The 25,767-nt window shown below is 45.4% G+C and overlaps 11 protein-coding genes and 2 non-coding genes across 13 annotated transcripts; 9 read left to right on the top strand and 4 right to left on the bottom strand. All coding sequences in view use genetic code 12, as the record gives it.

Annotated features, from left to right (window-relative positions):
* Positions 1 to 1,156: 1,156 nt before the first annotated feature.
* On the top strand, positions 1,157 to 3,643 carry WAR1 (War1p; the record flags this gene model as incomplete). Its single annotated transcript, XM_025479554.1, has 1 exon — positions 1,157 to 3,643. One exon carries the CDS (start codon positions 1,157 to 1,159, stop codon positions 3,641 to 3,643), a length of 2,487 nt encoding a protein of 828 aa, XP_025339027.1.
* Positions 3,644 to 3,775: 132 nt separating this feature from the next.
* On the top strand, positions 3,776 to 4,324 carry CXQ87_001003 (uncharacterized protein; the record flags this gene model as incomplete). The annotated part of the gene is made up of 1 exon (XM_025479553.1): positions 3,776 to 4,324. The coding sequence occupies one exon, from the start codon at positions 3,776 to 3,778 to the stop codon at positions 4,322 to 4,324; it is 549 nt and encodes a 182-aa protein (XP_025339026.1).
* Positions 4,325 to 4,351: 27 nt separating this feature from the next.
* On the bottom strand, positions 4,352 to 6,124 carry STR2 (cystathionine gamma-synthase; the record flags this gene model as incomplete). Its single annotated transcript, XM_025479552.1, has 1 exon — positions 4,352 to 6,124. One exon carries the CDS (start codon positions 6,122 to 6,124, stop codon positions 4,352 to 4,354), a length of 1,773 nt encoding a protein of 590 aa, XP_025339025.1.
* Positions 6,125 to 6,410: 286 nt separating this feature from the next.
* Positions 6,411 to 9,476, bottom strand: HMG1 (hydroxymethylglutaryl-CoA reductase (NADPH); the record flags this gene model as incomplete). The annotated part of the gene is made up of 1 exon (XM_025479551.1): positions 6,411 to 9,476. The coding sequence occupies one exon, from the start codon at positions 9,474 to 9,476 to the stop codon at positions 6,411 to 6,413; it is 3,066 nt and encodes a 1,021-aa protein (XP_025339024.1).
* A 2,573-nt stretch (positions 9,477 to 12,049) lies between these two features.
* Positions 12,050 to 13,066, top strand: CXQ87_001000 (uncharacterized protein; the record flags this gene model as incomplete). Its single annotated transcript, XM_025479550.1, has 1 exon — positions 12,050 to 13,066. The coding sequence occupies one exon, from the start codon at positions 12,050 to 12,052 to the stop codon at positions 13,064 to 13,066; it is 1,017 nt and encodes a 338-aa protein (XP_025339023.1).
* Positions 13,067 to 14,037: 971 nt separating this feature from the next.
* On the bottom strand, positions 14,038 to 14,108 carry CXQ87_000999. The gene has a single exon. It is a non-coding gene; the product is annotated as a tRNA-Gln (tRNA).
* A 1,103-nt stretch (positions 14,109 to 15,211) lies between these two features.
* CXQ87_000998 lies at positions 15,212 to 15,284 on the top strand. Its single transcript has one exon. It is a non-coding gene; the product is annotated as a tRNA-Ala (tRNA).
* A 208-nt stretch (positions 15,285 to 15,492) lies between these two features.
* On the top strand, positions 15,493 to 16,981 carry TUB4 (gamma-tubulin; the record flags this gene model as incomplete). The annotated part of the gene is made up of 2 exons (XM_025479549.1): positions 15,493 to 15,573; positions 15,611 to 16,981. 2 exons carry the CDS (start codon positions 15,493 to 15,495, stop codon positions 16,979 to 16,981), a joined length of 1,452 nt encoding a protein of 483 aa, XP_025339022.1.
* A 201-nt stretch (positions 16,982 to 17,182) lies between these two features.
* ARO9 (aromatic-amino-acid:2-oxoglutarate transaminase) lies at positions 17,183 to 18,727 on the top strand (the record flags this gene model as incomplete). The annotated part of the gene is made up of 1 exon (XM_025479548.1): positions 17,183 to 18,727. The coding sequence occupies one exon, from the start codon at positions 17,183 to 17,185 to the stop codon at positions 18,725 to 18,727; it is 1,545 nt and encodes a 514-aa protein (XP_025339021.1).
* A 154-nt stretch (positions 18,728 to 18,881) lies between these two features.
* On the top strand, positions 18,882 to 19,858 carry GVP36 (Gvp36p; the record flags this gene model as incomplete). The annotated part of the gene is made up of 2 exons (XM_025479547.1): positions 18,882 to 19,325; positions 19,346 to 19,858. The coding sequence occupies 2 exons, from the start codon at positions 18,882 to 18,884 to the stop codon at positions 19,856 to 19,858; spliced, it is 957 nt and encodes a 318-aa protein (XP_025339020.1).
* A 29-nt stretch (positions 19,859 to 19,887) lies between these two features.
* HOM3 (aspartate kinase) lies at positions 19,888 to 21,495 on the bottom strand (the record flags this gene model as incomplete). The annotated part of the gene is made up of 1 exon (XM_025479546.1): positions 19,888 to 21,495. One exon carries the CDS (start codon positions 21,493 to 21,495, stop codon positions 19,888 to 19,890), a length of 1,608 nt encoding a protein of 535 aa, XP_025339019.1.
* Positions 21,496 to 22,383: 888 nt separating this feature from the next.
* Positions 22,384 to 24,210, top strand: OFD1 (oxidative DNA demethylase; the record flags this gene model as incomplete). The annotated part of the gene is made up of 1 exon (XM_025479545.1): positions 22,384 to 24,210. The coding sequence occupies one exon, from the start codon at positions 22,384 to 22,386 to the stop codon at positions 24,208 to 24,210; it is 1,827 nt and encodes a 608-aa protein (XP_025339018.1).
* A 597-nt stretch (positions 24,211 to 24,807) lies between these two features.
* On the top strand, positions 24,808 to 25,662 carry CBR1 (Cbr1p; the record flags this gene model as incomplete). Its single annotated transcript, XM_025479544.1, has 1 exon — positions 24,808 to 25,662. One exon carries the CDS (start codon positions 24,808 to 24,810, stop codon positions 25,660 to 25,662), a length of 855 nt encoding a protein of 284 aa, XP_025339017.1.
* Positions 25,663 to 25,767: the final 105 nt, after the last annotated feature.

Here is a 25,767-nt window from a genome sequence, read left to right as displayed (position 1 = left end):
CCTACTATCCACTGTGGTATCGAATTCTTGCATGACGCATCCGAAGCCGTACTGTGTTGCGAATATGTAGGCGATAACCTTAAAGTTGATTATCTTGATTCAGGCGGCCTTACGACGTTTAGGCAGCATACAATAGATGTACAAATAGAGAATACGCAGATCAAGCCACTTTTCGGCTAGCTGGGCCTTGATTTAGTAGATACATTTCGCAAGTTGATGGACCACAGCACCTCCTGCATTTTCCGGCATTGGAGCCGTCCTGGGCCGTCCCTTCATCTAAGTATAAGCCTAGCAAATGTAGAAAAACACCACCACCTCAAATAAGTCCTTTAATCTTGAAATTCATATTGGACCCTTTATGACACGGCTGGATTATATAGTATCACCATGTGGCGGAGACTGCCTCTGTGGAACTTTCGCAGCCAACGCATATCGGCTATCCATGCCTAGTTCTTTAAAAGCGATGACAAAAGAGGGGACGGTGGCGACCAGGCCTAATCACAAGCGAGATTCCAAGAACAATATGTAAAATCGATTCGAACTCGAATTTTTCAGGGATTCCCGGAGATTATGCTCGAGAAGCTGCAACAGAGCTCGCCGCATCAGCTGCCAGGAACAGGTAGCCATTGAGCAACAAAAACCGTTTGTCTTCTGCCAACCGTAATTAGACCCCTGCAAAAAAAGGTTTTATCTGTGTTCTAGAATACCCATTGTTGGGAAATCGCAATTACACGGCAATCGTACAGAAGCCTCGGTGACCTCGGCCGAACAATGAATCATAGCACTTCGGACCAGTCAAGCCCATCAACACGTACGAAGAAGTCCTCTTAAAATATAGGCAATGTAGACCGAGTTTCATTTAAACTATCGGCCTACTTACCCCTGCCTGAAAAATACCGGCTCCGCTTGGCGTGCCAAGGACCTGTCAAACTCAAATCTGATAAACGGGCAGACCACGGCTAAACCGACCACTTCAGCCAAGACTATACAAAAGTATAAAAAGAAAGAATATCCCCCTAAATTAACTGCACTTTTTCTCCCTTTGTCCTATTTCCTCCTTCTGTAAGCTTGGGTGCAAACAGATCCGCCCCAGTCACATGAGCCCCTACCAGCCGAACCGATCAGTCGCACCTTCATCTCCTACAAGTACTAGGACATGGCTGAACACGAAAGAGACATGTCAAACCACCTGCTGCCCGCCGGAGGCACAGGCAGTCTGAGCGGATCGAAACGAGTCCGCAGAACAAAAGCATGTAAGCAGTGTCATGCTTTGAAAGTGAGATGTACCCCGTTGGACGAAAGCGATCCTCACCTGCCCTGTGTCAGATGCTCCAACGCAGGCAAAGTATGTGAAATCGACGTCGACCAGCCTCGCAAACGCCGTCGTCGTGCTGCTGGTAGCGAACTGGTGGCTGATCTCCATGAACAAATTGCTGAGTTGAAGGAGCAGCTCAGACAGCTGAATGCTCAACTCCAAGCCAAAAACCAGTCCAGCCCTGGTGTGAACCTGACCCCTCGGGTACCTGGGATCACTGAGACGCCTAGTGATACAGGGTCGCCTTTTTTTGTGTCGAAGGCCGATTTGGAACGAGAAATCTCCTTGCTCACCGAGGGCGGATCTAACTTGAGCGACATCACCTCGGTCATTAAAGAGCGAAGCGCCTACCGCAAAGCTCATATAGAGAAAACAAGGGTCAAGGATGTCGTCACGGCTGGAATAATCACCATGGAAGAAGCCTCGAAGCGTTTGCACATTTACAAGACAGAAGTGTTCAGAAGACACCCCTTGGTTGATGTGCCTCAAGATAAGCTGACCGAGCAGTTGATTGAGGAAATGCCTTTTCTTTTTAATACTGTGGTATCCATCGCTTCGCTCGTTATGAACAAGGACTCCAACACCGATATCTGCCTGCAAGTCGAAATCTTTGCGATCGAAGCCGTGTGCACCGAAATCATGGTGTGGGGCTCTAAGAGTGTTGAGCTCGTCAAGAGTCTCATTCTTCTCTCATTATGGTACAACTCACCGGAGTTTTTCAAGCAGCGCCGTTACCACATCCTCAACACCGTGTCTGTCAGTCTTTTGCACGACTTGGGTATTGTCAGCCGACCCTCCTACACCTACCTGACCGAGAACAAGACTATCGTCAAACAACAAGAGCAGCATACAGCTATTGAATACCGTGCCTTGATCATGATATTGTACATCAGCACTGTCAGCATTTGCTTGATTCTCCGGCGTAACATTTATGTCAAATGGACGCCTTACGTCAACGAGTGCTGCTTGTGTCTTGAAAAAGAGGACAGCGATCGCTTCCGGAGCTTGGCCACGTTTCTGAGACTCAATCATGAGTTGGAGAGGATCCATCACATCGTTCATGCTCCCGACTCCGTTGAGAACAAATCAGCGGTCTCCAAATATGTTATCAAAGAATTTCAGGGAATACTCTCGTCACTCAAAGGAAGAATTCATCCGGCAAACTACCTTCAGAAGGCCTACTATCATTCCATCGAAGCGTACCTTCACCAACCCGACTTCAACGAAGTTCAGCTTGTTAACACTGATGGAACCGGCTGTGCTCTGAAGCTTGATGCTACTACACTCAAGGCCATCTCTCAGTGTACGGTTTCTTGCCTTTGCGCTTTAGACGAAGTGGCGAAGCTCGAACCATCTGATGTTGCTGCTCTACCGTTGGTCTACTCCTCCAGAATCGTTTACACTGCAGGCATGTTGATGAGAATGAGATACTTGATCTTGTCGTTGCCTTCACATATCGAAAAGGACTTGGTTCCCCGCTATGCTATTCAGTCCATTCAAAAGCTCAAAAATCTAATATTCGAGACATCCCAGTCCTATCCCGCAAACAACTTCCTTCTTAAAATGAGATTGATCTTGCAACTTTTCATCCAAACCTATGTCACTCAGGTTCTGGACTTGTTGAAGAGTCATAGCGAGACACCCAACCAATTCAAACCGGTTTCAAAAGACATCAGCAGAAGCGAGCGTAAGCAGATGGCTCTTTTGGCAACAGACATGTTTAGCACTGGAGGCGGAATTATGACCACTGAATCGGGAAGATACAATGCTCCAGCCATGCACTTGGATCTTCTATCATACGCTGCTTCATTTAGGCGAATGAGTGAAGACGCTGGCAAGGGAGAACCTTTAAAAAAGGAGAACAATGGAGTCAATAACGGCACTCATCCTGTCCAGCTACCGGAGAATGTCGACATGTCGGCCGCCAACCAGTATCCACCACAGAACTTTGCAAATAGACCGATGCCGATGGACCCAGGCATGATGACAGGAAGCTCTGCAAACACAGGAAACACACCGCAGTACAACACGCCCATGCCAAACTACATGCCACAAGGACAGTATCGATATCAAGACCGTGGCAGTCAGGTACCCTCGGTGTTCGATAACAATTCGATGATGCAACCGAATCCGTCTATGTCTACGCAAGACGATTCGATGCAATTTCAGGGGACTGATGGACAAGAACTCGACAAAATGTTGGGCAAGGAGTCTGTCAACAGTATTAATGAGGAATTCTGGCTGTACCTCTTGAGCGCAGATTCTAACAAACTTCACTTCGCCCAAGACATGCCTGGCCCCAACGACGAGGTCTTTTTTATGAACTAATCGGCATATGTACTATAGAATAATAAGTTATTTGGAAATCTAAAAATATCCCTGGCCTCATGGTGGGTTAACCCTAAGGTGACGATGCTCGTCAATATGTCGCACACATCACCAAGTCCAGGTACAACCCAAATGGTTAGAGCTTCTTCCGCATTCACCTCCACCATAGATATCCTACGAGTGTTAGGCGGTGTACTTCTTGCAAACGCACTTCTATCTTGGTGGTTTACTGGATCTTCAACCTGGGGGTACGACGGTAAATGGGTAGACTATCGTTACCTCAAGCATCTAGCTATAGAACTGCCAGTGCAATTGACCCTTGAAGAATTGGCTAAATACAATGGTGATACTCCCGGGCTTCCTATATACGTTTCAATTAATGGAACTGTATATGATGTGACGAAATCGGCTAGAATATACGGCCCTGGTGGTGCCTACCATGTGTTCAGCGGAAAAGATAGTGCCAGAGCTTTTGTGACAGGCTGTTACGATAAGGAAGATGAACTTACACACGATCTTCGAGGTCTTGATCCAGAAGAGATCGAGGATCAGCTAGGTGGCTGGGTTCGTTTTTTCAGTAAGAATTCTCGTTACTGGGTCGCTGGAACTGTGGAACTACCAGAACCTACAGGTGAAATACCTCTGCCCTGTGATCATCAGAGATACCCTGGACATGCATGAATGAATTACTTTTGGATTTGCTGTAGTCTATACTTCTTTGGCAGCGACTTCCAAACTGCTTCTCAATACACCGAGGAGCTCGTCCTTGTCCTCGATGCCGATGCTTATTCTCACCAAATTTCTATCAACTCCCCATTTCTCGATCTCGTCGAGCTCCTGGTAGTGGGCGAGAATGGAGTATGGACAGGCCAACGTGAAGTTGGTGCCCAAAGATGGACCCTTATGCAAGTTGACGGCATTGAAGAATGTGATGCCTTGTCTGGGTTCCTTGAACAACATGGACATCAATCCACCGTAGCCACCATTTGGTGTTTTGACTGTGTCATAATGGTGCTTGGAGGGCGATAAGCGTGGGTAGAAAACCTCCGAGATAATATCGCTATCCTGTAGCAATTTGACAACCTCTTCAGCATTCTGGTCAATGATGCGTGCTCTGGCCTCGAAATCTCTGGAATTTCTTTCGAGGTAAAGCGCATCCTCGGCCCAATAAAGATCCTCATAGTTCTCATCGAAGTACTGTTTCAACCGCTTGTAGTTCTCCGACAATGGGTTCAAAATAAGCGAGCCACCCATCACGTTAGAATCTCCAGAGAAAACCTTGGTAAGCGAGGATACCACCATATCGGCATATGGCAACACAGAAATATTCAAAAAGTTACCCACGGTCTCGTCCACAATCACAAGGAAGTTGTATTTTTCGGAAAGAGCTTTGATGCGTTGCAAGTCTGGCGTCTTGAGAAGTGGATTCGATGGACACTCACAGAACAAAGCAGAGATTTCGGTCTCGCCAGACTTCAATTCGGCTTCGAGAGTATCCAAGGAAGCATCGTCGCCATGACCGAGAAAATAGCAGCCCGGACCAAATTTCTTTAAGATGTTGAGAGTATCAACGTATGGGAAGCCGAAACAGACAGATTTCTTGGGATTCTCTTCAACGGCGAGCACGGCCTGGTGAGCATTGAAGATAGAGGCCATTCCCGTTGGATAAAGGTAGACATCCGTTTCACTAAGAAACTTGCCTCTTCTAGCCTTGTCCATTTCCTCCTCCTGATTGTGTGATTTGTCGGCCTTACCACAGATACGTCTTCTCAATGCCAACTTAGCTTCCTTGGAAAATTTCAAGTCAAGCACTCTTCCATACTTTTGCTCAATGAAAGTGTTGAATTCTCTCTCAGCCTCCTCGTTCTGGCCCAAGGAGTTGGATCTCATGGATGCGGAGATAGAGGGAGATTTCTTCTGTATGCTCTGAGCCTGAAGCTCTTGTTTATTTCTTGACCTTGCTCTAGCCTGGTCTTTGCCCTCGTTGTCAAACAACTCTTTCAAGACGTATTCACCCATTCTAGATGAGATACCTTCACCGGAGTGCTGCCAGTACTGCTTAGCCAAAGGAAATTCCGAGGCTGGGAAAAGAACAATACCGATTTCGGACTCGATCACGGAAGACTTTTCAAAATCAGTAGTGGGAGCGGGTGTTCTCAAACGTAACACTCTGACCAATATGTTTGGAGTCTCGGTCTTCTGCTTGATGAACTCACGACACCTCTTGGCCGTGTTGTAAGATGGAAAGATCATACATCTCTCGCCCTCACGCCCATACTTGGATTCAATAGCTTTCGCCAAATCTTGAATAATCAGATGAATGAAAAACCTGGGGTATCCAGAATTCATCTTACTGGTGACCCATTCCTGGCCTTCTTCATAACCGACCGTGGCCTCCCAAGTAGGTAAAGTCACAGAAATAGCATGGGCTGTGTTATCGGGAATGGGCGTGCCTACTTCCTGAGAGGGCAGCTGCAGCATTGTTTTGGTCTATACGAGTCTTTTATGTTTTTCAGATCTAATCACCAACTTTTTTTTCGTGGGGAATGCATCTGCGACTCTGACTGATTTTGCAAATACTGCACTCAATGAGGAATTGATTAGCTATATAACCTTTGATGAAATGCAAGCGGTGGGTGGAAAACCCTTATATTGAATTAGCTTGCGATTTCCCGATGAGTAAGATGATGATGATGTAGTAAAGTGAACATTTTGTTCATGCAACTTCTTTTTCCTCAACCTTTGATCTCCCTTCGATCTGATACTTCTATGATTTGATGCAATTAACAGATCCCTCCTTGAGACGCTTCAAGTCTTGACCGTTAGTAGTACCATTGGCCACGGGCTTTGTAGCGGCTGCATCGGCAGAGCCAGGAGCTTTGCTTCTGTTGTGTTGCATATGGGACTGAACCAAGTGGCCGGCTGCCAAAGCAGAACAGAGAGAAAGTTCAGCAGCCAACACAGCGGATGCAATAATACAGGCAAGACGTCTGGAGTTGTCACCAGGGTTTTCAGGGTGAGGACCACGGACACCCAACAAGTCCAACATGGAACCTTGGGCCTCCAAGATGGTACCACCACCGATGGTTCCGACCTCGATCGAGGGCATAGAAACGGAAATTTGAAGATCGTCTCCGACCTTGTTCATGAGAGTGATACAGTTGGAAGACTCCACATTTTGTGCTGGGTCTTGACCACATGCTAAGTAGACAGCAGTGACCAAATTAGCAGCGTGGGCATTGAAACCACCAACAGAGCCAGCCATGGCAGAACCAACCAAGTTCTTGCTGACATTCAATTCGACCAACGCGTCAACGTCAGACTTCAAAACCTTCTGCACAACATCTTTAGGAATTCTTGCCTCAGCAACAACAGACTTACCTCTACCCTCGATCCAGTTGATCGCAGCAGGCTTCTTGTCCGTACAATAGTTACCAGAGACGGCAATAACAGACATATCATCAAAACCGCACTCCTCCGTCATGAACCTGAGAGAGTGTTCAACACCTTTAGAGATCATGTTCATACCCATGGCGTCACCAGTGGTGGTCTTGAAACGAATGAAGAGCAAAGTTCCAGCAATAGCGGTCTTGACATGTTGCAAACGGGCAAATCTGGAGGTGGAGTTAAAAGCTTTCTTGATAGATCTCTGACCATCTTCAGAGTCCAACCAAAGCTTACAAGCACCAGCTCTAGCCAAAGATGGGAAGGAGACACATGGACCTCTGGTCATACCGTCTTGGGTCAAGATAGTCTGAACACCACCACCAGAGTTAATGGCCTTGCAACCACGCATAGTAGAAGCAACCAAACAACCTTCGGTAGTAGCCATAGGAATGTGGTATGGGGTACCATCAATGATCAATGGACCGGCAACACCAACTGGCAATGGCATATAACCAATGACATTTTCACAACAAGCGCCGAACACACGATCATAGTCGTAGTGGGCATATGGAAGTCTTTCAGTGTCAAGCACTGGGGCATTGGCGAGCTTAGCGATGGCCTTACGACGAACAACAACAGCACGAAGGTTGTCACCTAACTGTTTTTCCAAAGCATAAAGGGGTAATTTACCTGAGACAACCAAGGATGAAACCTCGTCGTTGTTCAACTCTCTGACCTTGCCTTCCGAAAATTGCTTGATACATTCTTCAAGAGGCAATTGCTTAACAGATGCATTGAACGTGAGGGCACCATCGTTGGAAGAACTGTCATCCGTGTCGTAAGTAGGGGCCTTCTTCTTCTTCAGTTTCTTGGACTTTCTCGAAGGCTTGGCCAAAGAGCTGAGCTGAGGTCTCGACATCTCTCTTTCAACTAATTTGTTGGTGGCATTGCGCTGGTAACGCGTGGCATTCAAAAAGTAGGCGTTGAATGAGATGGAAATAGCAAAGCCAAATAAAAGAAATTTGGAGATCAAGCTATCCTTGATGGCACTGGAGATGGTGGTCAAAATTGTGGAAAGAAGATCCTCGAAGGTGACAAGAAGGCCGTTTGGAACGTACACCTGAGGTTTGAGAATAGACACAACAGTTCCCTTGGAACCAATTTGAATTTGCTTGGCGGCGATCTCAGAGAGCGAGGTGGTATCATTGAAGAGCTCACTTGAGGTGCCGTACAACCAAGAGCTGCCCAACCACAAACCGTGGAAAGCAAAAAAGATTCCAAGCAACATGACTTTGAAAGACAAGACGGTCGTACGGGAGTCGCCCTTAGGGTACTCATTCTTGGCAGAGCGGTTGGCAATCGATGCCGCAACGAAGGAAGAGATGCCCTCTTCCTCCAATGCAGTTTGAAGATCGTGAGTCCTGCGAGCTCTGTTGATTTCAATCTTTAATCCGAAGACAGCAGAAAGGAAGGTGTAGGTGAGTAACAAGTCAAATGCCAAGATTGTACTGCTTAACAAACAGAAGTTTCTCAATCCTTCCATAGATGCGGCGTACAACAATGCCAGAAGCAAGGCAATAATGACTGTAACATGGTCTCTTAATAAGCTTGTGGTATGGCTGGCAATTGCAGACGAGACAATGGTCTTCACATCAACGTTGGAGGTCGACTGACTGATGATGGCGGAGGCAATGGAAATTTTGTGTTTGAAGCCAATAATGGCAGTTAAAAAGGGGATACCTTCAGTCATACTGAGCAAGGAAACCTTGGTCTCAAAGATTTTTGTCGTCACAGCCAAGGCAAAGATGAATGCGAATGTGGAGGAGATGATGATGGAGAAACCCAACCAGAGGGACGAGTCCTTGCGCTTCAAATCGATAAACACCTTGATAATTGTGTAGGCCATGGCAATGTATGCAACGGTGATCAAGCCAATGTCGAAGGTTTCGGCACCCTTGATCAAGAAGCAGACCTTCTCGTAGGCCAGCTTACCATGCTCTAAAAGACGTGCCACCTTATTATGGGAACGGGCCTTCCATGTGACGCCGTCCGCGGTGATCCTGGTCAAGCTGCCCAACTTCGAGTCCAATGCATTACTTTTCACCACTAAGATCTTCTCGTAGTGGGCGCCAGTAATAGTATCTGGAACATTAGGCAAAACGTGATTGTGCTTTCTTCTGAACACCAACGGCACCAAAGATACAGCGTCAGCGTCCGGGTAGGCGGCAACATCGTCAATTTGAATCCATTTCAGGTAATCGCTGGAGCCCTTGGGGTGGTAATAGCTCACGGAGCCGTTGTTCTCCAACAGACTAGGGATGTACTCGTCTACCACGGCGAGGTAGGCAATGGAAACGAGTAAGGAGGTGATTAGCGTCACGTGGATCGGCTTGTGGGCTGATAGCCTGGCCAAGTTGGCGGTGGCTGTCTGTAAATAATGGAGCATCTGATCTATTGAAGTGTAGAGAGATGCAACCCACGCATAAGGCTGACTTTTTTTTTTACTCGTTTTTTCTGCCTTGTACGAGAATACGACCCGCGTCTCCAGGGCTTGGTGCACGGGTGCGGTCCCAACACTGGCTGCGAAAGACATATAGTGACTAGTGGGTGAAGCCAGAAAGTGGGTGCGGTTTGTTCCTAGATGTACCTGGACTGAAATGAACCACCTGATCGAGTGAAATTGGAGAAGATGCAAAGTATGTGAGTCAATTCTTGGAGCGGACGAGGTAACAATTTTTTCAAATGTAAACTGTTTCGTTTTCACCTGGTATATTTCTGCAATTTGCTGGTATTTTTTGCAAGGCGTTTAGGCTTGTCGATCTCTGAAATTAAGATGTGGTAAAGTTTAGTGCACTGAGATCGCGATACATTGGCCATGAGCATCTCCTGACTCGTCTCTACTCTGTACACGTCGTGGAGAACTGTACCGGTAAGACTTGGAGTGGATACAAATTTTTTGGGATTTTGTCATACGTTATTTTTTTTTTTTTTTTTTTTTGTTTCTCAGTAGTGTTTTATGAGAGCAAAACCTGCCCATGTTGAGGACTAGTGAAATCGAGATTTGACTCTCAACGAGATCGCACACACAAGAACGGGTAAATGGAGAATAGCAAATGATTTGGCCAATTTTTAAAGGGCCCATTCGGCTTAATTTTCCTCTTTAGATACTTCTCCTCAACCGGAGCCGACCTTCTTTGATGGGTTTGAAAAATCATGGATTCATTGGTCGGCTGCAAGTCACCCTTCCGGTGGCTCTCCTCCGCCTCAAATTCTCCAAATACTTTCGATTCACCAATAAGAATCACCAGTGTGCCACTATTCATGCCCGGTTACCTCGAAAATGGCTTGAAGACCTGCGGACGGACGAATAATCACCAATGACATTCGAAGAAAGATTTTGTAGTTGATTTGGAACATTCACGTTCAATTAAAATAATGGTAACGCAATTAATGATCAGTAATGTTTGAAAAGAGATCATCTTGAAACATTGTAAGCTAATCAATGCAAAACAACGCTACTGGAAGTAGTAGCGCGTGAAGGGTATCTCCGCAGAGCGTTTGCGATGATCAGCAGGTCTCCGCCATCTAAAGCTCAGTTCCGCTCACTCACGTAGTTGAATTGAGGCTTTGACGGCTCTTCTTGCTTTACAGGAGATGGTGGTGGAGTGCAGCATCAGAGACTCCTTTGGATTGGCTTCCAAAATGGCTTTTGGTTTCAGAAGTCGTTCTAGAAGGTGGGACATTCTGACTTGATAAAAATAAGTTAAATCAGGAGCAAGCTAATTTTCAGACGACAGACGGATGTAACTGCTTGAACATGCTGTAGACGGCATTGCATTGGATGACATTACTGTTCCCAACCTATGGCTGCATTTTCGTAGCTGATACTTCCATTACTGGAATTCTCGCTAAGCGAGTGATATACTCGCTAAACGATTTGACGAACACGGCGAAAGCCACTGCAGACTCCAGCCCCTATCGTGGTAAGCCTTACAGGGTCCAGAAGTTGCTTCGTGGAATGCAGCTACATCACACCTAGTTCTACAGGCTTTCAAAGCACATTTCCCATCTCAAAAAAAATAAATGAATTCATCGAGATTCCTGGAAACTCACCTCGTGGTCCTTATCAAGATCATCAAGTGATCCAAGCTCAATATTAATTGCGTTGATCTTCGAGCGCAAGTTTTTGCCCTGATTCACGAAAGGCTTTGAGTCGGCTGGAGAAGTTCCGCAAAAGCCGAACGTAAGCCTTGTTGTACCTTGGTATCGTAAGCCTACTACGCAAAATGGAGAGCGACGCGGTTGCAAAATATGTTTCTGGCTCTCGTCAACTCAGCGCTTTTACGGATTGCCAGAAAAAGGAAGCCATAAAAAAAAAGTGTCGCTTGATCTACCGTCTCGGAATTAAAGACAGTAAAGCGATTTCCCAATGTGTGTGTTTATGGTGGACGATGCTGCCAAGTGCAGACACTGACAGACGGTTTTCCTTGTTGAGGCAGAATAAAGGGTTCTGCGGGAGCGAAACTATGGACGAGCGAACCAGACGACGTTCTGGACGCTGCAGCTTGCAATGGCAGAGAGAATTAAGCTATTTTTACAAGAGGAGAATTCCCCTTTGTGGCATAGGGTTGTTTCCAATGTATATCCCAATCAGGAAATGTCATGGAGGACGGTGTCTAGAGTGCGCATTTTCCCAATGTAAGCGAACTATGGGGTTTCTATAGTAGGACAAGAGGCCTTTCTGCAGGCTGAATTACCCGATGCGGAAATGACGCCTTTTGCAGCCCACAGACAGGCTTCCATATTCTGTCTTATCCTAAAATGTGCCTTGTGCTTTAACTACACAAGGTATATGGGCTGCTTGCATACTCCTGCTTCCAACAATTCCCTGTTTAGGCACTCACCTCAATGAATTCTGTGGGCCCTCTGCCCTGACGGGCCCCATATAAGTATCCCAGCTTCCTCCCACTTCCGTTCCTCTTTTTTTTTTTAGTTACATCGTTATTCACTAATCACATCATGAAGGTCCAATCCGTCTCAACTACTCTCGCTCTCGCTTTGATGACTTCGGTCCAAGCTGCCCCAGCTAACTTTGGCACTGCCGAGACTGGTCTCTCTAAAAGACAGGAGGACCAGATCAAGGACATCACTGCCTCTGTCCAGCAGTTCCAGGCTAAGAGATCTGAGATTGTTGACCCAGTTGAGCTCCAGGCCAGAGAGTACGCTCTTGTTACTCAGATCTTGGCTGCCATTAACCAGACTGGTCTTGCTCCAAAGATCATCCAGGGTTTGGTTACCAACAAGAATCTTCAGCCAATTGTCACCGAGGCTGCCGTGCTCATCATCAGATCCGGTCTCATTTCCTTGGACACTTTGTTCCAGGCTTTGGATAAGTCTGGTTTGGCTAAAACTGTTATCAAGGACCTTCTTAACGACTGTACCTTCTACGAGGACATTTTCAAGTTGGCCTTGCAGGTTGTCTCTGACTTGATTGGCAAGATCGAGGAGAAGATCAGCGACGGTACCGCCAAGAGATTCGTCGAGGAGGAGGAGTTCGCTCTTCCACCACAGGTCAAGAGATCTGTTGAGGAGAACGAGGAGTTGATGAAGAGATACGATGAGGACGGAGTTGTCAACAACTTGTTGGAGTCCTTGGCCAACTCTGGTTTGGCTTCGTCTGTTGTCAGAACTTTGCTCGTGGACCCACAGTTCTTGGAGTACGGTGTTGACTTGATCAAGGAGTTGTGGGACCGTGACCTCATTGACATCACTGCCATCATCAAGGCTATTGCCAACTCTGGTTTGGTTACTTCCTTGTTCAATGAGTTCTTCAACTTCGAAACCTTGAAGACTGTGATTGTCAACGCTTTGGCTGCTCTCTTCGGCCAGTGTGACGGTTCTACCATTTCTGGTTCTCCAACTGGTCTTACTACCCAGTCCACCTCGACCACCACTCTTCCTACCTTCACTGCCACTGGTACTTCTGTGCCAACTGGCTGTAAGAAGAGAAGAAGAAGAAGATCTTACAACTACTAAATGGTTGAATGATTTTCATCAAAAATGGGAAAAGTTCCACACAAAAGCTTCCAGTTCGGGTACACTTCTTTTTATGCTGAGTTGTGCTCGACATGTCCTTGAAATGCCCAATCCATCCGAAACGCTGAGTGCTAATTACCAACAGCATATACCTTGTGCTCTGTGAGCACGTTTATTACGTTTTCTATTCGATATCTTCTTTTTTTCAACTCCACTTTTCTTCTTGCTGATTTCGGTCATTTATTAAATCCATTTCATAGGACATGTTGAACATACTCTAATCAATGATTTTCAAAGAAATAATTTTGTAGAATTAGACTTCGACTCGATGCTCTTGAATCTTTGGCTGCGAAAAAATTTCCTATTTGAGAAATGTCTGAGAAGGGTTAAACAGGCTACATGCTCCCTCTTTCACTGCAAATGGAAGTCACTAAATTTGGTGCCCTCGGCGTCAACAAACTGCGATTTATTTTAACTTGCATTGTCATTGTTTCCAAATTGAGGAAATAAGGACCTTAACAAAGACGCCTACGTTAACTTAACAAGGCAATTGACAGGTCTAGAACCCATTTTCCAACTGCTGTCACCCATAATAATGGCGACGATTGAAAGCTTACGGCCGGATCCCAGATGACCCGAGTCGAGAACTTTGCGTTTTCGTGTTTACGAGGCTTGTTTGATTTCGAATACCTCGTGTAATCGAAGCACGCTTCTCAACACGGCAACCTTTTATCCACATTGAGTTTCTTGCCTTACTTCGTTAACTCACATCTGGTTCTATTTTAACGATTACTGATTAGGAAGCAGCCAACTTGGGCCCAGTAGGGCTGATGGTTTTTCCAAGACACAACCTTCTGACCTGATGCGTAGAATTCGTTCAATGACCTCCAAAGGTTCTTGGCGCCCCGTAGATTACCATACTAGTCAAAGACAACTGATTCTTACTAGAGTTTAACCCAACAAAAAAAAAGAGGTCCCACTGGGGTTCGAACCCAGGTTACCGGAATCAGAATCCGAGGTGATACCACTACACTATAGGACCGGTACCTCTTGCCATCGGTGAATGCAGACTCATTATATAGCGTCAAATTTGCGAACTCGAAAATGTGAAAAAAGTCAATCTTTCAAACCGAATTTTTTACTATTCGTAAGTGCAACTTCTTATGACACCCTTGTATCATTTTGGCGCCTCTATCAGCCATAGCTGGCCTTGAAAATCGAAAAGAAGTCTCTCGATTAAATGATGAAAGATTTCTTAGACTTCAAACCTTGGCTCTTAAGCCATCGTGCATGTCTCATTTTATAGCGAAGACATCGAAGAGGCAGCAGTTAAGACAGTGGTAGCCTCAATGGTCTCTTTGTTCCTGGCCCTTGGACAGATCAAATCACCCGACTTGCGCTGACTAAGGAGGGATGAGCTGAATAAATTCTAGCTCATTCGAGGAGTTAAATCAAAAATTGAAAGACCCACACAAACCCTGGAGCAAGCCTATTGTATCCAATCAAAGTAGACCATCCGAAGACGATCCGCTCGGAACACACAGGCCAACTCCATTAAAGGGAGAGTTGGCAACAGCTCCTTGCAGCGCTGTGCAATGCAAACAAGGTGCCGCGATTACAAGACTACTTGATCTCCTGTAATATCTCAAGGTAAGTATGAGAAAAAAAAAGAAAAACCTTCAACGGTGGGCGCGATCTGTGCCTTATATAGTAAAGTTTTGAAAATATGTGCAGTACCAAACGGGCTATTGAGGATGGAGGAGTGAGTGAACGGCAAAATGATACACTTCATCGGATTTTGTTAGCATTTTTTTTACCGAATGCAACTCTTCCAGTGAATTTTTGGTACAGGATGCTCTAACTGAAGTGTGCCATAAGTGTTAGATCAGGGTAGGGCCCGCTCAAATGTTGCTTTGAAACGGTACCGGTTCCACTAGGATCCAGACCTCACAAATCTCACCTTTCTCGGCCGATGAGTAACTAAAATGCCAAATGTTTTCATAGGAGCTTATGTTTTGCATCGATATTCCATGACTAGTCACTTTTAAAAAATTGTTAACCTTCTAAATAAGATCATGTGACCTTCTTATATACAGGCCTTGGTGTTTCTGATCAAGATTTGTGGGTCCCTTCTCAGAAGTTATAGGGCGTGTGGCGTAGTTGGTAGCGCGTCTGCCTTGCAAGCAGAAGGTCACTGGTTCGAATCCTGTCTCGTCCATAATTTTTTCGTTTCTTGATATGATGCTTTTCCTTCTTTTTTTTCTTTATTCATCTTACGCCTTGAAAAAGCTATAGTTTGATTGTCAGGTGAGTACTTCTCTGGCTTTGGTTCTTGCGCTCACTCAAAAACCACTGTAACTATCTTACCTACTTTCGAGCGCGCAGATTCAAAACATCACCGCGTTCCATCACATTCAAGAAACACCATGCCAGGGTATGTACAAAACAAAAACAACAAAATAATGGAAACTAACAACCAGGGAAATAATAACAATTCAGGCTGGCCAGTGTGGTAATCAGGTTGGTCTAGAATACTGGAGGCAGTTGGCCCTAGATCATGGCATTGCACCAGACGGAACACCACAACCTTATGTCAGTGATGATGTCGCTTTCGAAAGCGATAATGCAGAATTCTCAAAGAAGCCACAAACTCAGAGACCTGATGTGATGGACTCCTTCTTTACCCTAAGCGAGCAGAACAAGTTTACCCCAAGATCCATACTAATAGACCTCGAACCATCGGTGGTGAACAAAGCCACCTCGAAGCTTCCAATGTTCAATCCTCGAAATATTCACCTAAGTGAGACTGGAAGTGGTGCAGCCAATAACTGGCAACACGGCTATGTTTACGGCAGAAATCACGAAGAAGAGATGATGAACTTGATAGACAGAGAGTTGGACAAGTGCGATAACCCATCGGCCTTCCAACTCATGCATAGTGTTGCAGGTGGTACTGGCTCTGGAGTTGGGAGCTTGCTACTTGAACTATTAAATGATAGATATGGCAGCAAGAAGATTGTTAGCACTTTCTCTGTCTTTCCGTCGAACGACAAAACTTCTGATGTTGTGGTCCAGCCATACAATACGATGCTCACTCTCAGAAGATTAATTGACTTCGGTGATGCCACCTTTGTGTTTGATAATGATTCATTGAACGCCTTGGGCAATGCTTTTATTGGATCAGGGTTGGAACGAAACTTGAGCTCCTCAACTGCATTCGAGAGTGCTAACAAGCTAATAGCGTATGTCGCAGCTGGTATCACCAATCCGCTAAGGTTCCCAAGCTACATGTACAGCTCCTACGAGTCAATCATCTCGACCGTAGTTCCGACACCTGAACTCAAGTTCCTCCTGACATCAATCGCTCCGTACTCTAACATACCCAATGTTGTTCCTAATCAGAATTACGTGAGCCTCAATGAATATGACATTATACTTGAGCTTTTGAACGACAAATATAAGCTCAATTCCTACAAAGAGCCTCTCAAGTACATCAGTGTGCTTGACTACGTGATCGGGAAGAATCTCAATCAAAAGGAAATTAGAAGAGGTATCCTTAAGGCCCAACAGCGACTTTCCTTTGTACCATGGACTCCTAGCTCGATTAGCGTCGTCAATGGTAAGCAATCGGCGTTTACAAGTCAACAGGAGAAGCGCTTAAGCGGAATTCAGGTATCTAACAATACTTCAATCGTGCATCTACTCAGCAAAACGGTCAAGCAGTATGATTTATTGGCTAAGCGTGCAGCTTATATCAATTTCTACACTACATCCAATGATGCTTCGGAGAGGCAAGAAGTATTGGATGCGTTCGAGGAATGCAAAGAGACAGTGCGTCAAACTATCGACGAATACAAAGCATGCTCTTCAGATTCTTATCTTGGAGATGATATTATTGACGAAGAAATGACCTAAACACAATTTTTTGAAAGGAAGGAGACCTCAATAGTGGGTAGGCGCTCTCTGATTAGAAATCGCACCGCTGTGGATTTAAAAATTAGTGTGGGAGGCGCGCCCTTATCAGTGCCCGCATGCTGCATCAGTAAGCGACCGCTTTAGGAGAAATTTGAGCAACAACCACTTCTTTTTCAATTGAGGCTATTCTTTACGTTTACGATGTCGCATTTGATTTCTCAACGGGCCAACTCTAGACGGAGACTCCATTTTGCTTTGTTCGACACGGATGATGCTCCGGAGGGATTTGAGCCACACCCCGACCCTTTGTGGCTTGATGCTGGCATGCCTAACGCCGGGTTCTTTCCAATTGAGCTGTTGCAAGTAAATGTTGTCGACTATCCTTTCCAGAAGTCATTGCTGTTGCCTCTAGGCAATATTTCATTGGAGAATTTAAACACTAGTGGTTCCGGGGTAGAGGACTCCTTAAAACGGTTAACTACTACAGGTGAGTCTAAAAACCACGTTATAATCCCCAAAAAATCACAAGATCTGAAGCTTATTGACTTGAGTCGTGGGTTGCAGTACTCGGAGGTAGAAGGAATTCCTCAGCTTCTTCAGTTTACAAGAGATCTTATCAAGAAAGCACACCCTCCTAAGTACGAAGATTGGACGACTATTCTCTCTAACGGAGCTGGTGACGGCCTTAACAAAGCTGCGGATGCTTTTTTAGATCCTGGTGATATCATTTTGGTTGAAGAATTCACGTTCACTCCTTTTTTGCAAAACATCAACAATGCTGGTGCCATCCCTGTGCCCTTGAAGTTGGATCTTGATAGTACTCCTGACAAGAGTAATGGATTAGATATTGATTATTTGATCAATTTGTTGGAAAACTGGGACGAGCTTCAACCAGAACATAAAGGGAAGAAGCCGAAAGCTTTGTACACCATCGCCTCAGGTCAGAACCCCACTGGATTTACCCAATCCGTAAAGTTTCGTCAGCAGGTTTACAATTTGGCTGAAAAATACGATTTTGCCATCATTGAAGATGATCCTTACGGATATTTGACATTGCCGCCATTCTCTAATCCGGATGGATTGGCGAAAATGACTGACTTCTTGACCGTTGAGGACTTTTTGGAAAACCACTTAATGCCCTCTTATCTCACTTTTGATACCTCGGGAAGAGTTCTTCGTATCGAGACGTTTTCGAAGCTTTTTGCTCCTGGATTGAGACTCGGCTTTATTGTGGGTCACAAGGATGTCATCCGTGCAATCTCTAATTACGCCAATGTGGTAACTAGATCGGCATCCGGCACGTCTCAACTCTTGGTCAACAATGTGATCGAACAAAGCTTTGGTGGAGTTGAGGGTTGGCTCAAATGGGTCCTCAAAATTAGACTCGCTTACATTAACCGAAGGAATGTTCTTCTTGGCGGGCTTTATGATCTGGATGCTTACAAGAATGGTTATTTTGACATTATTGATCCGCGGGCGGGAATGTTTGCAAGTGTGATTGTCAATTTCCCTGAGGGAACAAATGTGCCTGAAAAAATGAAGTTATTGCAATTCAAGTTCCGTGCTATTGGCGTCAAGGTTGTCACTGGCCTCAACATGGCCATTGATAAGAAGTTCAGCGAGCCAAGAGGCAATTTCTTCAGATTGACTTACGCGGTTGCAGGGTCAGACCATGATCTCCGTGAGGGAGCACAGAGATTTTCTAAGGCTATATACGAGTTCTTTCAAAAAGGCTTGAAGTATTAATAAATCAATTTTATGACAATTCTTAAGTGTCAAAGGAATGCATTGTCTGGAGGGCTATGAGGTCCAAGAGTGCATATTCACCCCTTGAGTTTCTAGTAGTGACATCAGCAAAGACTCCAATCATCCACTGAAATAAGCACCAAAGGCCGGTAATATGTCTTTCAATTTCTCCAGCTTCACCAACAACTTGAAGGACCTTGGTGACAAGGTCTCTACCGAATTCAACAATGAATTCATGCCCTTTGCTCAAAGGACTTCAAGAATGGTCCAGGAGAGAATGGGCAAGGTTAATGTTGACGAAATCAGTCAATTACCCGAGGAGTATCGTGAATTGGCTGACAAGTGTAACAATGTCGAGAAGTTGTACAGAAATGTTTTGAAAATCACCCACAACTATGAGTCGGAGTCATATGACTACCCTACCAACTTGCAAGAATCATTCACTGATTTCAGCAAGAACATCACAAACAGAGTGTCCAACTTGTCCAAGGCAACCACTCCAGCAGAAGCACAGGCCGCATTGATTAATTCTGAACATGGCGAATTCAAGCCTCCCAAGACATTGTATCACGCTCTCGCCCGTGCCACGGATGGTTCTGTCTTGACATCCTCGACAAGCAAAGACCAAGACCCTTGATCAAAGCCTTAGATTTGTACTCCGGCAACTTGAACAAAATCGCCAATGCTAGACTCGGTCAGGATCAGTTGATCAAAAACAAGTTCAACAAGCCATTGACCTCAACGTTGAGATCTTTGCTCTCTCAAAGCTCGAACATCCAGAAAAAAGTCGAGCAGAAGAGAATAGACTATGATTTGGCTAGGCAAGCTTTGACTAACTGCACGAATCCTTCCAAGGAGCCTCAATATAGGGTCGCCATGGAAAACGCAGAGGACGAGTTTGCAAACACAGTAGAGGACGGTATCAGTGTCATGCAGAATGTTTTGGAGCACGCCAAGCCTCTCGAAGAGCTTTTGGAATTGATCAAGGCGCAATTAGCCTACCACAAGTTGGCCTCTGAGTTGTTGGGCAACATGGTTGGCGACTTTGAGGGCTTGATTGAAGAAAACAAAAACGCACTGGGTAAAGGCTCTGGCCAGCGCAACTCCGAGTCCGGCGATTTCGATATCTAGTGAATTGATTTATGTACTTTTGTGTATGACTAGCTTTGTGCCTTCAAGGCAGACAACCTTATGTCGGTCGCCGACGCCGTTTCCTCGAAACCAAAGTTTCCTTCCAATAACTTAGCATGAATAGATTGCAAAGCTCTGATAGTATCATTAGCATTGATAACAGCAGAAATGTTGATCTCATTAGCACCTTGACTGATCATTTCAATATTGATACGCTCATCTGCGAGAACCTTGAACATGTTACCGGCAATACCAATGAAGTTCACCATCTGCTTACCAACAAGAGACACAATGGTCATCTCTCTGGTGACGTCCACTGTACCCATTTTCCTCAAATCCTTCAATGCCTCCTTGAGGTTGTGCTCCTCTTCACTTTGAAGTTGCATGGCCATGGAAACGTGCACCTCAGAGGTGGAGATCAAGTCCACCACCAATCTGTACTTATCCAAGGTTGTGAAGATGTGAGCCAAGAAACCGTGAGATAGCGTTTTTTTGTTGGAGTGAACGTTAATGACGACGATGTTCTGCTTGGCAGTGATGGCAGTGGCAGATCTCTTTTTATGCGTTTGGATATAAGAATTGGGAAGCGTCTCGTAAGCAGCTGGCGGGTGGGGCGGCGTAGCTTCGCCTCTTCTGCCAATATTGTCAGGATAGATGATAGTGCCTTTTCCGGAAGGCTTGATGACATTTTTTATTCTGATTGGGATTTTGGCCTTGATTACCTGTTCCATGGTGAATGGATGGATCACTTCGGAACCATAGTAGGTCAATTCAGCAGCCTCGTCTGGTGTGACGGAATCGAGAAGTCTGGCTTTTGGCACTTTTCGAGGGTCGGCTGTGAAAATACCATCCACCTCTTTCCAGATTTGAAGCTCATCAGCCTGGACACCAACTGCGATCAATGCAGCGCATAAGTCGGTGTACCCACGGCCAATACCATTAAGAAGACCACCTGGAACGACGCCAAAGTAGCCAGTGAAAACTGGAATGACATCCTCACCTTGAGAGAGGGCAATTTTAGCGAGCTCACCAACGAGGAACAGATAGAATGAGTCGTCAAAGCCCTTCGAGATATCGTAGTCAAGAGGGATAATATGGGACAAGTCCACATAAGCAGAATTGAGACCATGGTCTTTCATCAAAGCTGCAATAAAAAGACAGGACAATTTTTCGCCCACAGACATGAGACTGTCTAACGTTCTTGGACTAATCTCACCGATGATTTGAGATGCATGCAAAAGTTCCTTAGCTCTGGCGACTTCCAGTTTGGAGTCTTCGATCAATTTATTTTGGAGATTTGAGTCTTTCACTTTTTCCTTCGCGTTGTTGACGTGATCGTCCTCGATAACTTTCAATAGGCTGTCGTAGTCTCCCATCTCGGTAGCCAAGTCCGCCGATCTGAGAAGTCTTGAAGTGGTACCTTCACTTTTCGTGTTGGAAGATCTGGCAGAACAAACAACAGCAACACGATGCAGTTTGCTGTATTCCTTGACTATATCATCAACAATGTTCTCTGGGAACTTTCCAACAGAGGTACCGCCAAACTTCTGGACGATCCAGCCGCCAGTAGAGATCGACTTGAAATCGAGTACAGAATTATATGAGCTTGCGGCCGAAGAAGGTAATGATGAGCCCATCTTGGTAAGTGTGAAGAATTTTGAGGCGGAATAAAGTCAAAAAAGTATGGTTTTGTAATTTTTCAGTAAATGAGTCAAGACCCTGTCGGTCCTGTGTCGGATGATTCATGTCCTGCCGATAAGCGATTAGACGCATTCACGTGACTCGGCTCTGAAGACGTTTCGGTCGCCTTGTGGAAAGTGAAGTCATCATGGGTACCTTGGGTTTTAAAATTATGTAAAGATTTGATTAGGAGACCCAATATTGCCTCCATGTATAGCTCCACTTGTTGCATCTTGGAGATTTGTGAAATCTCGCGCCGCATATCATTTTTTGCACCCATCAAGCGAGACGTCAAAAGAGAGTTCACAAAGTTAAGCTGTCGATAGAGATTAAACTGGGATGATATGTATCTCTACAGAACAGGTTACTGTAGGAAACTCTTAAAGGTAAATATGCTCTGAAGCAGAGATTACGGTCGTCAATTAGTACTTATGGTGTTTCATTCGAGCCATCGAAATAAGGAAAATTTAGTAGGGCATTGAAGTCCTTTTCCGTCATCCTCGCAGGGACTTTGCTTGTTCATAGAAAAATTTATGTATTCAATTTGTTATGATTCTTTACTATATCTCAATATTTGGCGCAGCGTCTCAAGATTATGCAAAACACGCGAAAGTTAGAAGGATATATTCAAGGAACAGATCTTATTTTAATTCACGAAAATTATTCGAAATGTTACACCAGAAAGATAATTGAAGGTGAGAGGAAGGTCTCTTTGAAAACAATTTTCCTCTGCAAGTTCGCTATCAGTTCCATCTCGACCCATCTGGCCTGCATGCATGGCTCATCTTGATGCTTAGTATGTGGAGTGATGTCTGGGTGAAAAATTGATAACACCGACTAACGCCATGGTTGTCGAAAAACGTCCAAATGAAGAAGTGGCCGAAAAGCCTAACAAAAAGCTTAATACTTCTTACTCTCACGATGAGATTGTGAGCTTCTTGAACAATAAGATATTTGAAAATGACTTTCAGCAGAACTTGAAGCTGGACATCACCAACTCACAGCCATACAGATGGGGCACAGTTACAGAATTGATCAACGACGATTTGTTGCGCTCTGTCAGAAAGGAAATCTTGGGCGAGATTGCATTCACAAAAAAGGAAACGGATATCTACAAAGTGTACCAGTCAGGAGACTTGGCGAACTTGTCTGGATTAAATTGGGATGACTTGTCTAGGTTGCCTTCGTTATACAAGTTGAGGGCGGCAATCTATTCAGAAGAATTCAGAGACTTCATTTCCAATGTGACTGGCTGTGGCAAGCTCAGTGGTGTCAAGACAGATATGTCCATCAACACCTACACCAAGGGTTGTCACCTCTTGACACATGATGATGTCATTGGCTCCAGAAGAGTCAGTTTCATTTTGTACATGCCCGACCCCAAGTTTACATGGAAAGCACATTACGGTGGTGGATTACGCCTCTTCCCTGCTGTTGTGCCCAATGTCCCAGAGACAGATCATGAGGTGAAGCTTGTTCCTCAGTTTAATCAGATGGCTTTCTTCACTGTTCAACCTGGTTTATCATTTCATGATGTCGAGGAAGTGCGTGTGGACAAGCAAAGATTATCTATTCAAGGCTGGTTCCATATCCCACAACCAGGTGAGGATGGATACATTCCAGGCGAACAGGAAGCCACCGAGGCAAAGAGTACTTTACAGCAGCTTCAAAGCAAGGAGCTTCAGGAGTTTGATTTCCCAAAGCCTTTTAGGAACGACCTATATCCTGAAGAAATTAAGAAATACGAGACCTTGGACTTGGACAGTAAGTACTTTGACGACGGTGAGAAAGCATACCTCTCAAAGTACCTTAACTCTACTTACTTGACCAAGGGTGCTCTTGATCAGCTCAATCAGACTTTCGTGGAAGAGTCAGTGGTGGAGATCAAGGATGTGTTGAAACCTGAGTATGCTGACCTTCTCCAGGAGAAGATGAGAAAGTTCGAAATCGACAACAAGGTTCCACAAACGTCAAAGGAGATTCAGTTCCCTTGGAAATGCGCAGTCCCACCACACAAGCAAAGATTTATGTACATAGACGGGAAGGGCGAGATTGACCAAACTGAACAGGGCATCAAGCACAACAATCACATCGGTCCTCAAGAGCTCCCCAACTTTGACTTGACTAAGCGCCTCACATCTAACGGTCCAGACGAGATGCTTCTTGAAGTAATGGCATTTTTGAAATCGGTTGCATTTAGAAAATGGCTTGCCTACGTGACGAGTCTTGCTGTTACCAGCGACCAGATTCTCGCTAGGAAGTTCAGACCTGGCCAAGATTTCATGTTGGCGACTACGACCGAAAAGGATTTGGCTAGAGAACACAATGGTGAGCTCAACGTTCTTCTCGAAGCCACTCTTGGACTCACACCAACGGCAACCAACCCAAAGAACTGGGAGTCAGGTGAGTTTGGCGGCTACGAGTTGTGTATGGCCACAGGAGGAGATTCAGATGGAGAGTTTGAAGACGACGATCCAGCTATCTACAAGGCCGGTGATGCCAGCGATGACAGTGTTTTGTACAGCAGCCAATGCAAGTGGAACTCGTTGTGTCTCATGCTTAGAGATCCATCGGTGTTGAAGTTTGTGAAGTACGTCAGCATCAATGCCAAAGGCTCCCGCTGGGACATTAGTGCCCAATGGAATGTGAAGTCAATTGGCGAGGAAGAGTAAGAGGAGGGTCTTGAGGAATTATTTTGAAGACTTCATCACCGCTGCAAGGCAGCTTTAATAGCATAGAAACGAAGACAATGTATTATCAAGAATAGTGTAGTAACATAATGGTACGATGTAAGCGCATCGAACAGCAGTGATCTAGTAGGACATATACGAAACTCAAGCTAGTGTTACAGACCCGATTAGACTCACACAGCACCCAGCAAAGCCTCCATCGTTGCTGTAAATTTTCACGTTTTAACCCCACCGTGCTTCTGTGATCCAGTCACCGAGACTTGCAGGAGCTTTTTCAGAGGCTTGCAGGGCTTCTTCACATGGGCTGGTTACGGAAGTGCGAAGGCCGGAACCGGACTACTCTTCACCCCAAATATTGAGCTTTACGATCTGTAGATTCCGTAAAAACGTTGAATATTTTCTGGAATTGCCAATTTCCGTGAGACGAGCCGGGGGATCGTTTAGCCCAACGGGGTAAAATATTACGGACAGGTGGACCGCGCTTAGCGTATGAATTTGGCTCTTCTCGCGGTGTCAAGCGTTATATACCAGGTGACATTTCCCAACACCACTCAGTCTTTTTTCAGCACCTACTCCATCATGGCCGACTCTGAACCCAACCCATTGATTGTGTTCGCCACGATTGCGGCCATTATTGGCTCTTTCGTGGCCTTGTATTTTCTTCAGAAAACGAAGAAGGACGCTCCGGTTTTATCGCCAGAAGATTACAAGAAATTTCCCTTGATCGAGAAACACCGTGTTTCCCACAACTCTTGCGTGTACAAGTTTGGCTTGCCCAGATCCACCGACAAGTTGAACTTGCCTATTGGCCAGCATATCTCCATTTCTGCTGTCATCAACGGCAAGGAGGTGGTGAGATCGTACACCCCAATCTCCAACAACGACCAGTTGGGCTCGTTTGATTTGTTGATCAAGACCTACGAAAACGGTAACATCTCCAAGCACGTCGAGTCCAAGAAGATTGGCGAGTCGATTGACATCAGAGGCCCCAAGGGTTTTTTCACCTACACCCCCAACATGACCAAGTCTTTTGGTATGGTTGCAGGCGGTACCGGTATCGCTCCAATGTACCAGATCTTGACTGCCGTCTTGAACAACCCTGAGGACAAGACCAAGATCCACTTGGTTTACGCTAATGTGTCTGAGGAGGACATCTTGTTGAAGGCCGAGTTGGAGGAGTTGAGAAGAGAGAACCCCGACCAGTTCTTCATCCACTACGTGTTGAACAACCCTCCTGAGAACTGGAACGGCTCTGTTGGTTTCGTCACACCTGAGATCATGGACGAGCACTTGCCAAAGAACACCGACGACACCAACTTGTTGATCTGTGGTCCTCCATTGATGGTGTCTGCCATCAAGAAGGCTGCTCAGACCTTGGGTTACCCTAAGGCCAAGCCTGTGTCTAAGTTGGGTGACCAGGTGTTTGTCTTTTAAGCGAAATCACCTCAAGCGCCACGGCGACTAATAGAAATTTACATACAAGTAACAAGCTTTTCTTTTTATGAGGTCAATCTTGTGTAGCAGGTTCACCATGCTTCT

This window comes from Candidozyma duobushaemuli (genome assembly GCF_002926085.2).
Source record: "Candidozyma duobushaemuli strain B09383 chromosome Unknown A_B09383, whole genome shotgun sequence".
Taxonomy (NCBI): Eukaryota; Fungi; Ascomycota; class Pichiomycetes; order Serinales; family Metschnikowiaceae; genus Candidozyma; species Candidozyma duobushaemuli.
This window is presented reverse-complemented; position numbering and strand designations above follow the sequence as displayed.